At 43.2% G+C, this 13,577-nt stretch overlaps 1 protein-coding gene across 1 annotated transcript; it reads right to left on the bottom strand.

Moving 5' to 3' along the window:
* Window positions 1-7,348: 7,348 nt before the first annotated feature.
* On the bottom strand, window positions 7,349-10,622 carry LOC109763209 (uncharacterized). The gene has a single exon (XM_020322063.4). The coding sequence runs from the start codon at window positions 10,618-10,620 to the stop codon at window positions 10,066-10,068; it is 555 nt and encodes a 184-aa protein (XP_020177652.2). The 5' UTR covers window positions 10,621-10,622; the 3' UTR covers window positions 7,349-10,065.
* Window positions 10,623-13,577: the final 2,955 nt, after the last annotated feature.

Raw genomic sequence — 13,577 nt, 5'->3', positions numbered from 1 at the left:
TTGTTTGTTGGCGATAGAGTACCTGGAGTGTGCCGCTTGTTACTTCGAATCGCTAGGTTTTGCGGATCATCAGCAAGGCAAGTAACACTTTGATCATACCCCGTTCATACCCAGTTTTTATTGCATTAGATCTTTTCCCTCAAACATTGCATGATTAGGATCTAATTAAACTGAGGGTATTGGGAAGTAGTTGAGGTAGTACCTATTACCTGTTTTATTTATCAAACCCTTGGGAGTTACTTCTACGTTGCTTTTATTATTGCCATGCTATGCTCATAGACGTGGATTGGGTTTGAGTGATATTCATGACAGATGTGAGATTGTTAATAATGGTTTACTTAAGGTGGCAACTAAAACTCACATCTGGGTGGATTGAGGCACCTGGAGAACCCAGTGTTGTCTGTATGTATAAGGTCCGCCACCCAGGCTCAAAGGGATCATGAGATTTTTCATGCTAGAAACTTCCGTGTGCAGCCACAAGCTATTATGGGCTCTAGCATAGCTGAGTAGGTTACAGGATCTCTTGAAGAGGTGGAATAGCAGATGTAGGGGAAAGTAGGTGTACCGGTCCATCCAGGGTAGAGAGTGATTGTTTCTGAAAGACTGTGTCTCGGTCATCCATTTCTCAAACATCATGTAGTGCGAGAATCAAGCGGAGGCGATCGAGTCTTGTGGGGAAAAGTGCGCAAACCTCTGCAGAGTGTACAAACTAATCATGGTTAGCCGTGTCCCCGGTTATGGACAACTTGAGTATCTAGTACTTGGATTATCATTTGAATCTCATCACCGTGATACTTATAATTAATTTTGTTGGGTTAATGATGTTACTTAATTGGGATTGAGTTGGAGGTACCTTCTCAATGTTTCAACCACCATGATAGTTTTTATAGCAAATTCGGAAACTATACGCCCTAATGGATAAAAATCGAAACTATAACCCCGTCGGCCTTTTGTTGGCCGAAGAGGGACTTTTCGGCCTACCGTTGGCCGAAGTGGGCTCTTCAGCCTCCCGTTGGCCGAAGTGGGCTCTTCAGCCTCCCGTTGGCTGAAGAGTGCCCAGCTGGGCCGAAGATAGTATCTTCGGCTTCCCGTTGGCCGAAGAGTGTCAGGGGCACAAAACACAATTAAGATGACCATAAATGAAAAAGTTATCAACATGCAAAATCTTCGTCTCGTCGAAACGGTTGATTTTGATATAAAAATCGTCTTAATCCGAGGTCGTATGCAACCTGTAGAGCCAAAACAAGGTCAGGGGCAGAAGCTGCAGAGTTATTTCGGACAGACCGAATGGATGTCAGAAAATTTGTCACGGGACACCCGGTGCACTCGGTGAGACCATGTGGAATATAGAAAAGTACACAAGTTTGGTCACGTTCACTCGGTGAGACTGAACCAAACCACTCGGAGGCTCCGAATGGATTCGAAAAATTGCCAAAGATTCCTGTCCGAATTAAAGTTAGGATTTTTGATCCGAAAAATTGTTCGTCTGCACCGGGAAGACTGCTTGCGTACCACGTTTCCGTCCGGGTCTCCTTCAGCGTGAGCTACGGTGCACCACCCCAACATCGAGGGTACACGGTGACGTTTTTATGTGCATCACCCCCGGCGTCGAGGGTACACGGTGACGGGCCTGAGAGGTGACCATTGCCTCTACTTTGCATGGTGGATGACGCCACCGCCGAAAATTTTGGTCTCAATTCCTGCCATCGCAACAGAGACATTTCTTCAATGCCGGCATGTGTCATCCCGGTGCAGACGAACAATGCCCACATCGATTTATGAGGCGGCTGGACTTCCCGTACAATAAAAGGACTAAAAATATTATCCAAAAATCTTTGGCAATTTTTCGGAGCCTCCGAGTGGTTTGGTTCGGTCCCACCAAGTGAACGTGACCAAACTTGTGTACTCTTCTGTATTCCACACGATCTCACCGAGTGCACCGGGTGTCCCGTGACAAATTTTCTAACATCCATTTGGTCTGTCCGAAGTAACTCTGCAGCTTCTGCCCCTGACCTTGTTTGGGCTCTACAAGTTGCATACGACGTCGGATTAAGACGATTTTTATATCAAGATCAACCGTTTCAACGAGACGAAGATTTTTCATGTTGATAACTTTTTCATTTGAGGCCATCTTAATTACGTTTTGTGCCCCTGACACTTTTCGGCCAACGGGAAGCCGAAGAGTGCTCTTCGGCCAACGGGAGGCTGAAGAACCTACTTTGGCCAACGGTAGGCCGAAAGGTCCCTCTTCAGCCAACAGAAGGTCGACGGGGTCATAGTTTCGATTTTTATGCATTAGGGCGTATAGTTTCCGCATTTGCTATAAAAATCATCATAGTTTAAAAAACATCAGATGTTTGTAGACCAAAGGAAATGAGAGGTTTGGGCGTCCCGGACTTAGAGATGAACATTGCCTAGCCTAGTTGGTCAATAGGCTTTGCTCTAAGCCGAGCATGACCAGAGCTCGAGTCCTGGCACTCGAACATATTTTTGTCACGTTGGAAATTATTCAAGTTAAAATGAAAACAGAATGAGCGAACTCAGTGGCGATTCGTTTGGTTCTATCGCTAACTTCGGGTGGTTCGCTGGTTAAGTTTCTTCATTTCCTTATCGATGCCAAGAATCAAACTCAGGAGCTGCCGCTAGGAAGTAACAAGAGCTAACTATAAAACCTCAAAGCCCGTGTAACAAGCTTTTAAATCTAGTCCGATATGTCCACCGATATAGAATGATACGTAGATGACAACAATTTTTTTTTAGAAAGCGGTGAAATAACATTATGCATTTACAACTTTATTATATATTATCAAAGTCATGCACAATGTTTTGTACAAATGCATATATATTGTATTTTTTTAATCATAGAGTAAGGATTTTGTGAGTCCTTCCTTATTAGTTTCTATATCAACAAGTTACTAAACTAGGAATCTAAAAGTGTTATGTTAAAGCATTGAGATCATACATTTTCTTTTACTAAAAGCAAATGATTTGAACAAGAATAATGAAAAGAAACTAGACTTGGTTTCTCCGATATATCTACATATCGTCTGATATATCACCCGATATCCGATATCCGATATGTCGAAGCCAAACCGATACGAACCCGATATCCGATATTTTGAAGCATGCGTGTAATATTGGTGGCTACGTTCTTATAGCTTGTTATTGGGCCGGTCTGGTTTGTTAGCCCAACGCGGCGTTGCTCACACTCATTAGCTTGACATCGCTCCATTTGGACCGGTCCATAAAATCCCTACGCCCTCATTCACTGACCTAGCACCTGATCTGCTCTTTTTTTTAAAGTACATCTGTTTACTAACACAAGTGTGCATGTGTGTACTAAAAAAGTGTGAATGGTTTTTATTTTGTTCGTTTTATATTATTGGTTTTTATTTCTTTAAGCATTTTTAAATATTCGCACTCGAACATATTTTTGTCACGTTGGAAATTATTCAAGTTAAAATGAAAACAGAATGAGTGAACTCAGCGGCGATTCATTTGGTTCTATCGCTAACTTCGGGTGGTTCGCTGGTTAAGTTTCTTCATTTCCTTATCGATGCCAAGAATCAAACTCAGGAGCTGCCGCTAGGAAGTAACAAGAGCTAACTATAAAACCTCAAAGCCCGTGTAACAAGCTTTTAAATCTAGTCCGGTATGTCCACCGATATAGAACGATACGTAGATGACAACAATTTTTTTTAGAAAGCGGTGAAATAACATTATGCATTTACAACTTCATTATATATTATCAAAGTCATGCACAATGTTTTGTACAAATGCATATATATTGTATTTTTTTAATCATAGAGTAAGGATTTTGTGAGTCCTTCCTTATTAGTTTCTATATCAACAAGTTACTAAACTAGGAATCTAAAAGTGTTATGTTAAAGCATTGAGACCATACATTTTCTTTTACTAAAAGTAAATGTTTTGAACAAGAATAATGAAAAGAAACTAGACTTGGTTTCTCCGATATATCTACATATCGTCTGTATATCACCCGATATCTGATATCCGATATGTCGAAGCCAAACCGATACGAACCCGATATCCGATATTTTGAAGCATGCGTGTAATATTGGTGGCTACGTTCTTATAGCTTGTTATTGGGCCGGTCTGGTTTGTTAGCCCAACGCGGCGTTGCTCACACTCATTAGCTTGACATCGCTCAATTTGGACCGGCCCATAAAATCCCTACGCCCTCATTCACTGACCTAGCACCTGATCTGCTCTTTTTTTTAAAGTACATCTGTTTACTAACACGAGTGTGCATGTGTGTACTAAAAAAGTGTGAATGGTTTTTATTTTGTTCGTTTTATATTATTGGTTTTCATTTCTTTAAGCATTTTTAAATATTCGCGAGAAAATGTCTGCACATTTTAAAAAATCATGAATTAAGAAAATTGTCTACGAATTTAAAATATTTTCACCAATTTGAAAAATATTTCATGAAATTAAAACATATTCCCAAAAGATACTCACAAATTTGAAAATGCTCTTAAAATGTGCATGAATTGGAAAAAAGGTACATGAATATGAAAAAAATGTTCAAGAATTTAAAAATTCTTCACAAGTCTTATAAAGTGTTCATGAATTTGAAAAAGTTCGCCAATTTGCAAAATGAATAGAAAGTTATTAAAGAAAATGTAAAACGTTCACGAATTATAAATATAAAAGGTAAAGAAAAAATAAACAGACAAAAGGAAATGAAAACTCGGAAGAAAACTGAAAATTCAATAGAATATATAGAGAGAAAAATTATGGAACCTTCTTGAATTCGCCAAGAAATTTCCTAAAATAGCCAAAAATTTCTAAATCGCCCCCGACCGCCACTTCCGAAGAAGGTTTGACTATGATGTTAGCCCATGTACTCAACCTTCACCGGCGGTGGTAAAAATGGTCAAATCATGAAAGAGTTTTCGACTAGGATCATTTCATGTTAAACTTGTCACTAAGCGTTAATTTTGTAATTTCCCCCTATTATTTCATTGTGAGACGTGCAGTTCAACAACCACAAATTGAGTTGGGCCTAACTCTCTAACACGGCGTAAAGCACGTTGGAATATCACTGCGAATCAAATTGGGGTGCTACTCGCCGGCCTCGACAAAGGTCGACCTATTGACCCAACTGAAAGGCTAATGTTGAATTAATGATGGTTAAGAAGATACTAAAAAGCAACCGTGCTAGCATTTTGATCGAGTCAGTCCATCTTCTCCTCGTTACCAGAAAGCAGAACTAGCTAGGTGGGTTAGTTGTCTAGAATCGACCTTGCTATACGTACGACAGACTGCCTGTCCAACACTGTACGATTAGAGCCAAATCATACATAATTCAGTTTGTGGGCCATAGTAGTTAGAGATCGTTGCTCTCTGGTCGTACGGGTCGGATGGGAAAATCATCGTACGTAGAGCAGTTTTGGTCTAGAATTATTGCACATGTTGTAGCTGAACAGATCGATGTGTGGTACTCCATCCAGATCCTGCAACTCTGGTGCCACCTTTTCCTTTTTCGATAAAGGACATTTCATTGAATAGATATATCGAGATGATACAATCATGTCAAAAGAAAGCCCGGCCTCTGCATAGCTAGATGCACACAGCCAAAAAATCCAGAGCACCCTAAAAATAAAATAATTTGATACAATGCCAAGCAATAAATCGTGTCCAGCCTAAGGAGCGGTAGATCCTATCCGTAAATCACACCGCCATCCATGGGGGTAGAAAACCTCCCTGGCCGTACGCTCCAGCCGTGTAGACGCCATCATAAAAATGTCCCTGTCTTCCGGCTTCTGCAGGATAGACCAAGTACGGAGCCATCGTGTACAAACATGAATAACCTGCATAGGAGATGAGACACATTTATTGTTAAAAACCACATCATTCCTGGTAAGCCACATTGCCCAGCATAAGGCCGCCGCTCCCACAAGAATATGTGCAGAAAATTGTTTATCTATACCCCGTAACCAGTTGCCGAACATATTCCGTGCACTACGTGGTGGATATAAATTCGAAGCTACTTGGACCGTAGCCCAAACTGCCCGAGCGAACTTGCACTCAAAAAATAGGTGTTTGATAGACTCGTCATGTTGGCAAAAGACACATGTCTTGGAGCCATGCCAGTTTCGTCGTGCCAGATTATCTCTAGTTAGGATGACTCCTTTGTTAAGAAACCAGAGGAAAATCTTCACTCTTAGGGGAATTTTTAGCTTCCATAATTTCCTGTTATCTACAGGAACATCACAATGAACCATTGCATCATACATGGATTTGACCGAAAATTTGCCATTCTGATGCAAGTTCCATCGAAAAGTGTCCGGATCATCTGACAGTTGAATGTCCTCCAGGCGAGTGAGTAATTCATTCCATGCTGTCAGACGAGTGCCCAAAAGATCCCTACGGAAAGAAATATCGGGGTTTTCCTGTCCTAATACTTGTTTGATCGTGACAAATTTATGTCGGACGATCCGGTACAAGCTCGGATATTGCACCATTAGGGGAGTGTTCCCTAGCCAGGTATCTTCCCAGAAACGAACCTGAGCACCGTCCCTAACCAAGAAGGTCCCAAATTGGAAAAAGAATTCCTTGGCCTTCATGACACCACTCCAAAAATGTGAATCCCCAGGTTTCCAATGAATTTGAGAAATGGCATTGGATCCCACATACTTGTTGCGAATGATTTCCTGCCATACTCCATTCTCAGTGAGTAATTTATAGACCCACTTGCTGAGAAGAGCGATATTTTTAATCTCAAGGTCTTGGATTCCCAGGCCCCCTTGGCTTTTAGGTCTGCATAATACGCTCCACCTAGCCAGTCTATATTTCTTGGTTTCGTTATCACACTGCCAAAAAAATCTGGATCTAAAGTAATCTAGACGCTGTAGAACCCCTTTCGGCAGGTGGAAGAATGACAACATGTATAAAACCATGTTGCTTAGGACAGAATTGATCAAGATCAATCGCCCCCCATAAGACAAGAGTTTGGCCTTCCAACTGGCTAAACGTTTCTCAAGTCTCTCTTCCACATGCCTCCACTCAGCGATAGTTAAACGCCGATAGTGTATGGGGATACCCAGATACCTAATCGGAAACTGCCCGAGCTGGCATCCAAAAATGTCGGCATACTCGGGTGCAGATTCTGCAGCATCTCCAAAGCAAAAAAGTTCACTCTTATGAAAATTAATTTTGAGACCAGAAAGTTCCTCAAAGGCACATAAGAGCAGCTTGAGACTTCTTGCTTTATCAAGATCATGATCCATAAAAAGAATCGTGTCATCGGCATATTGTAGAATGGATAGACCATCTTCTACTAGATGTGGGATGACCCCGCTAATTTGACCATCCAGCTTGGCCCGCTCCACTAGGGTAGCTAGCATGTCGGCCACAATGTTAAACAGAATAGGAGACGCGGGGTCGCCTTGGCGAAGCCCCTTCCTTGTCTGAAAATAGTTGCCAACGTCTTCATTAACTTTTATGGCCACACTACCGCCAGAGACAAAGCTCTCTACCCAGCGGCACCATTTTGGTGAAAACCCTTTCATGCGTAAGGTTTGCAACAAGAAGGGCCACTTAACTTTGTCATAGGCTTTCTCAAAATCAATTTTAAGAATGACACCGTTCATTTTTTTCCGGTGCAGTTCATGTACAGTTTCGTGCAGGACGACCACTCCATCTAAAATGTTGCGACCTTGCATAAATGCTGTTTGTGTGGGTTTTACGACATGGTCAGCTACACCGTTCAACCGATTAGTCGCTACCTTCGTAAAAATTTTAAAACTTACATTGAGAAGGCAAATCGGTCGATATTGTTGAATACGACTAGCCTCCTTAATCTTAGGCAGTAGGATAATTTCCCCAAAGTTTAAACGAGAAATGTCAAGGTCCTCGAAATGCAGTTGGTTAAACAACTGAACCAAGTCTGCCTTAATGACGTCCCAAAAGCATTGATAGAACTCTGCGGGAAAGCCATCCGGTCCCGGTGCCTTGTTGTGTTCCATCTGAAACACAGCGGTTCGAATTTCCTCCTCAGAAAAAGGAGAGGTTAGGAATTCATTTTCCGCTTCCGTAACTTGAGTGATGTCATGAGTAACGGATTCATCTAGATGAAAATTAGTCTCGGCTGAAGGCCCAAAAAGGTATTTGTAAAACTTAGTGATAAAATTTCTAAGTGGTACGTCCCCCTCTATTCGGCCTTCCTCCTGGTCAAGGGCGAATATACGCTTCTTTCTATGTCTGCCATTGGCAAGCATCTGAAAGTATTTCGTATTATCATCACCTAGCACTAACGAATCCGCCTTGCTACGTTGGTACCATTTAATATCTTCCTCACGTAGTAGGTGGGCAATCTGCTCGTTAAGATTGCTTTTTTGCTCGATCTCAACAGCAGACAGAGGCCTCACCTCCGCTATTTTATCAAGGGAATCAATTAGGGTAGACAAACGCAATTTTTCTTTTTTATAAATTCCAGCAGTATGCTTGGCCCATCCTCGAAGGAATCGACGCAGGGAGCGGATTCGATTATTCCATCTTTGGATGGGTGTGTTACCGCGGGGCTGGCGTGCCCACACTTTCTTAACTAGCTCCTGAAATCCCTCTCTAGTGAACCATCCCAGTTCAAATTTAAACTGGTGGCGATTCGAACTCGGGATTGGTTGTCCAAAATTGATTAGCAACGGAGCGTGATCCGATAAGGCCTCAATTCTTTCAAGTGCCCGAACCAATGCTAGGGGATATTTGTATTCCCAGTCAGTGGTAACTAGCACCCGGTCCAGTTTTTCAAAGGTCGGCACCGAACGGTTGTTGGCCCAGGTATACTGACGACCAGACATTGTGATTTCTCTCAGATCGAGGCTGTCAATAACAGCATTAAAGAGGAAAGGCCACCTAGTGTCAAACCGATCGTTGTTTTTTTCCTGCTGATATCGAAGGATGTTGAAATCCCCCCCGATTAACATGGGATGAGGATTGTTTCGACAGGTATTAACCAGCTCTTTTAGAAATGCAGACTTAAACTCCTCTTGAGCGGCACCATATATAGCCACCAGACTCCAGATGAAGTTGTCGGACTTATTTCGAAGGTGGAATTTAATATGATGCTCCCCCTTTGTCGTGGACAATAGTTGCAAGTATGTAGAGTTAATACCTAGCAATATTCCCCCGGACCTCCCGGTCGGCGGTAAGACGTGCCATTCGTAATCAAAACCACATGAAAAGTGGTCCAAGACATGTGTTGGAAAATCACGTTTACCTGACTCAGTGATAGCCACAAAGTCCAACAAATGATCCTTTACACAATCGGCAATGTGTTTGTGTTTAGCCAAGTCACCAAGACCTCTGCTATTCCAGAACATGCCTCTCATGATGAACCAACTTTATGTTTAGAGACATTTAGTTTCTTAGAAGAGCGCCCTCTTTTCTTTTACTGATAATTAAGTGGTGCTATCTGCCTATAATGGAGCAAAGTTAGATAATAGCAGACACAAATCTGATTTGCTAGTTTCTTAGACAAATACTCCAAATGCTTCTGATAAACGGAGTTCAAATTACTAGTATTAATATTTAAACCGGGTTTAGCTGAAGTTTAGGGTTTTCTAATAGATAGCTAATTTTTCAGGGGCAACTGATAAAAAGATCACATGCCTGCATTAACTTCTAGATCAGAAGCAACATATCTTTTAGGTTCTACTAGGACGGCAACTCATCACCGTCCAACTATAGGCCCTTTATAAAGTACTCAACCCAAAGAGTACTACTACTACTTAACCATGCAATGATAATAACTTGACATGCATCATTCACTCATGCATTTAATTCAAGCACACCATGATTCCAGACATCAGGGTATGAAAAAGGATTTAAAGCAAGGCCTATACAGCACACTGGACCTGCAAGAAAGGAGACGAATCACGCTGTGTCATCAGTCATCGCCAGTAATTAACTGTTCTTTGCATGTTACAACAAATCTACGTGGGTTACATTTGTTTTTTCCCCCATGTCATGTCCTCGCTACAAAGAAAGACGAAAAAGAAGTGTTCAAGGTATGATATTAACCAGGGAAGAGAAAGAAGTCTAAGTTTTTGGCTCGACGATCTTCTTGGCCCTGGTGATGCGGATGTAGCAGAAGACCGCGGCGATGATCGCCACCGCGAGGCCGCCGAGTATGATCTTGCCCCCGGCGAAGTGCCTGTCGAAGGGGCCGTGCCGTAGTCCGTGGTCAGACGAGCCCATCGGCGACCCTGCGAACCTGGACTCCAAAAGGGAGTGCCTATGCAGACGCGAAGCGTCGGAAGCAGAAGCAGACGGAGCGTCTGCTGCCATGGCGCCGCCGTCGACGAGGAAGACGGGGAACTGCCGCGCCATGACGGCGGTCACCGCGAAATGGCTAGACACCAGGCACAAGAGGAGCAGCCGAGGCATCGTTGGAGAGATCGATCCACGGAATGGATCTGTATGTAGGAGATGGAAGAAGCTAAAGCTAGAGCTAGCTGCGGAGGAGTAGACTTGGTGCTTGCCTTGGTGTTGATGTGCAGAAGATGACGGCCAGGAGGGGCTCTTATATAGGAGACGGCCTGGCTGTGCCGTTCTCCGGTTCAGTTCAGTTTGATATTTGTGACTCGCGTGCATGCGCGCGCCCACTCTTTACGGATCTTGATTTGCTGGGGGGAAATGTCAGTCGCGTGGCTGGTGGCTCTTAGAAAATGATTGGAGGGTGGTGAGTTCTGCTGTTCTAGGAATCATTGGGCGTGGGTGCGATGAGCAACTGACATCTGGAATTCTGGATGGAGAATCTCTCTGAATGTTGCAGAAAAAGTCAGCATGCGGGCAAGTCAGCTTACAGCTGCATCCAGGGAGAAGAGAAGGGGAGGTCTTGGACGGAGCAGCATGCAGGTGCAGGGCCTTGTGTTCCGCAGTTTGTTGACATGGTTTTGGGGGCAGGTTCTTGGAAGGTGATCTGAAACCCCAGCTTGCAGACCTGGAGCTCTGACATGGCTGCTGGGGGAAATGCCGTTTGAAGGTATCATCGAAAACTTTGTGCACGCACATAGAATGTTCGGATATACACGCGGGATTTTTGTTCGGAATTTTTCAACTTTTCAAAATGTGTATTTAGACAATGGGTGCATATGCACCTAGGAGCCATAGCCAATTAGCGGTGTTTTGGCTCCTAGGTGCATATGCACCCATTGTCTAAACACACATTTTGAAAAGTTGAAAAATTCGAAACAAAAATCCCGCGGGTATATCCGGACATTCTATGTTCGTGCACAAAGTTTCGATGAAAAACGACGTTTTTTGTGGCTTGTGTAAAAAAATAAAGAAATGCCTCGTGAATAGTTATAATGAAGCATCAGCAATTGTCTTTTTTACACAAACCACAAAAACCTCGTTTTTCATCGAAAACTTTGTGCACGCACATAGAATGTCCGGATATACACGCAGGATTTTTGTTCGGAATTTTTCAACTTTTTAAAATGTGTATTTAGACAATGGATGCATATGCACCTAGGAACCATAACCAATTACCGTTTCTGGATTGGGTACAAAACTAAACTCAAAGGGAGCATGACGTTGCTGCTGCATCTCCGAGAAAGTGTACAATGTGTTGCTTACCGATGTACTCCGAGTAGTTTAGCTACACATCAGTCAGCCGATTTGAATTCGAATTTTGAAAGAAGGAAGGAGAAGGGAGGGCCTCGCCGGAGAGAAGGAAGGGGCTCGCCGTCACCACCCCAGTATCTATCTTAGGGTTCAGGGTGGTGGCGGTGGTGGACGGCGGTGGTGGGGGCGGCGGTGGGGCGGTGGTGTGGGCATTTGCCGGAGAAAAAGCTCAGCAAGGGGGCCATAGAGGGATGGCCGGGGCAGCGGAGGACCGGCGGTGGGGAGTGGTTTCGGGGAGGGCGGGGTGGCGAGGCGGCGCGGGTGGGCGGCGGGGCCGACGGTTAGGCTAGTGGTGGCTGGCGGCTCAAGGAAGGAGATGTGTCGGGAGGTTGAAGAAAGATCGTGTGCCATTGATTTCGCATCCAACGGTTCAAGAATCGACTGACCTCAAACAAAATTTGCAGCTGACTGATTTCTAGCCACGCCCTACTCCGAGTGGTATCATTGGTGGGGAGATATGGACAAATCTCAGTTTGGAATGAGGTTGTTGAAAGTTGGGCTGAACCTATACTAGGAAATTATGAAAATGTTATTTTTCTTTTTTATTAATAGCATCAAGCTATACAAAGTAACGCAAAATAAGAATGCACAAAGCCAAAATCAACAATCTGACAACTCAAAATAAGGACACAATGACAAGAGTAAAGTCATATAAGATCGGCACTATGCATATTTCGATGGAGGTGGTGGTCTGATCCAGGGATTATGTTGTCACTCATGTTGGGTAATAAACTCCCTGGTCATCCACTCTAACCACATACGCACTGTCGTAAATAACGGTCGGTACTCTATTTGTTGCGGTGCAAAATCACAGATGAAGTCAGTGCGTACAACAGTAAATAACCTGCATGGGAGCGGAGGTTTCATTGCTATAAACAATATCATTTCTACATACAGAGGGAATGACATTGCGACATTTTTTCTTTTTCTCCGTGGGGAAGTTGTGAGGTTTGTGTCTGACCAGCCATAGTTGGAATTATCGTCTAGCCCTCTTCCTATTTCCGGCGCGAATATTAGAGGATGGGGAGTAGAAACTAGCAGCGAAACTATGCTACTCCCTCTTATCCATATTAAATTATTAATTGACGCTGCTTTAGTACAACTTACCGAAGGAAGTAGCATATGTTTCGACGGTTAAGGAATGTTCAATGCATTCATGATGGGAGGTCTAAATACTATGCAATGCTGGAATACGATGGCCTCGAAAATACATGTTGGATTCTCTCATTTATGGGGAAGAAATCATGGAGCGAGAGAATACTTGTGCAACCCCCAAAACAACAAGAGTATGATGGAAACATGAACTAATGATTTCCATGGAGTATAACCATGATCAGGAACCTCTGGCCATACTGTATATGCGAACATTTCAGTTCAGATGCTCCCGTTAATTGTTTATGGTGTATCTCCTCAGCATGACACTCCATGTGCAGCGCGACACCGGACAGAGCTTAGACAAGCTCCCAATTTAAATACGTCTTTCAGAATTCTTCCCATTCCTACGTGTTGGCGTGAAGCAGCAGCAGGAGACAAACCATGGATACAGGTGTTGAATTCGTCGGCCCATCTGGTCTCCAAAGATGCCATTCTGCTCGTTGCAGTGAAGATAGGATGAGAGGTGGAAGCTTCTGGGTTCTGACTGCTGTGTCTGAAGAAGGTTCGTTGTAGTAGTGAAGATAGGATGAGAGGTAGGGTAGAAGCTTCTGGGTTCTGACTGCTGTGTCTGAAGAAGGCAAGTCAAAACAAAGCACAGTCCACTCCCCCTTCTCTTCCGGCCGACATTTTTGTTGAAAATATGAGCAACTTACCGAATGATTTTATTAACAGAAATACTAGATAAAGCACGACTAGTATAATAGTGATAAAACAAGTCATGCGATTTGACAAAGAGAAGGTAAACAGTATCTTCTTATATGAACTGT

The sequence above is a fragment of the Aegilops tauschii genome, chromosome 2 (genome assembly GCF_002575655.3).
Source record: "Aegilops tauschii subsp. strangulata cultivar AL8/78 chromosome 2, Aet v6.0, whole genome shotgun sequence".
Taxonomy (NCBI): domain Eukaryota; kingdom Viridiplantae; phylum Streptophyta; class Magnoliopsida; order Poales; family Poaceae; genus Aegilops; species Aegilops tauschii.
Note: the sequence above shows the minus strand (reverse complement) of the source record. Positions and strands in the feature narration are given on the sequence as shown.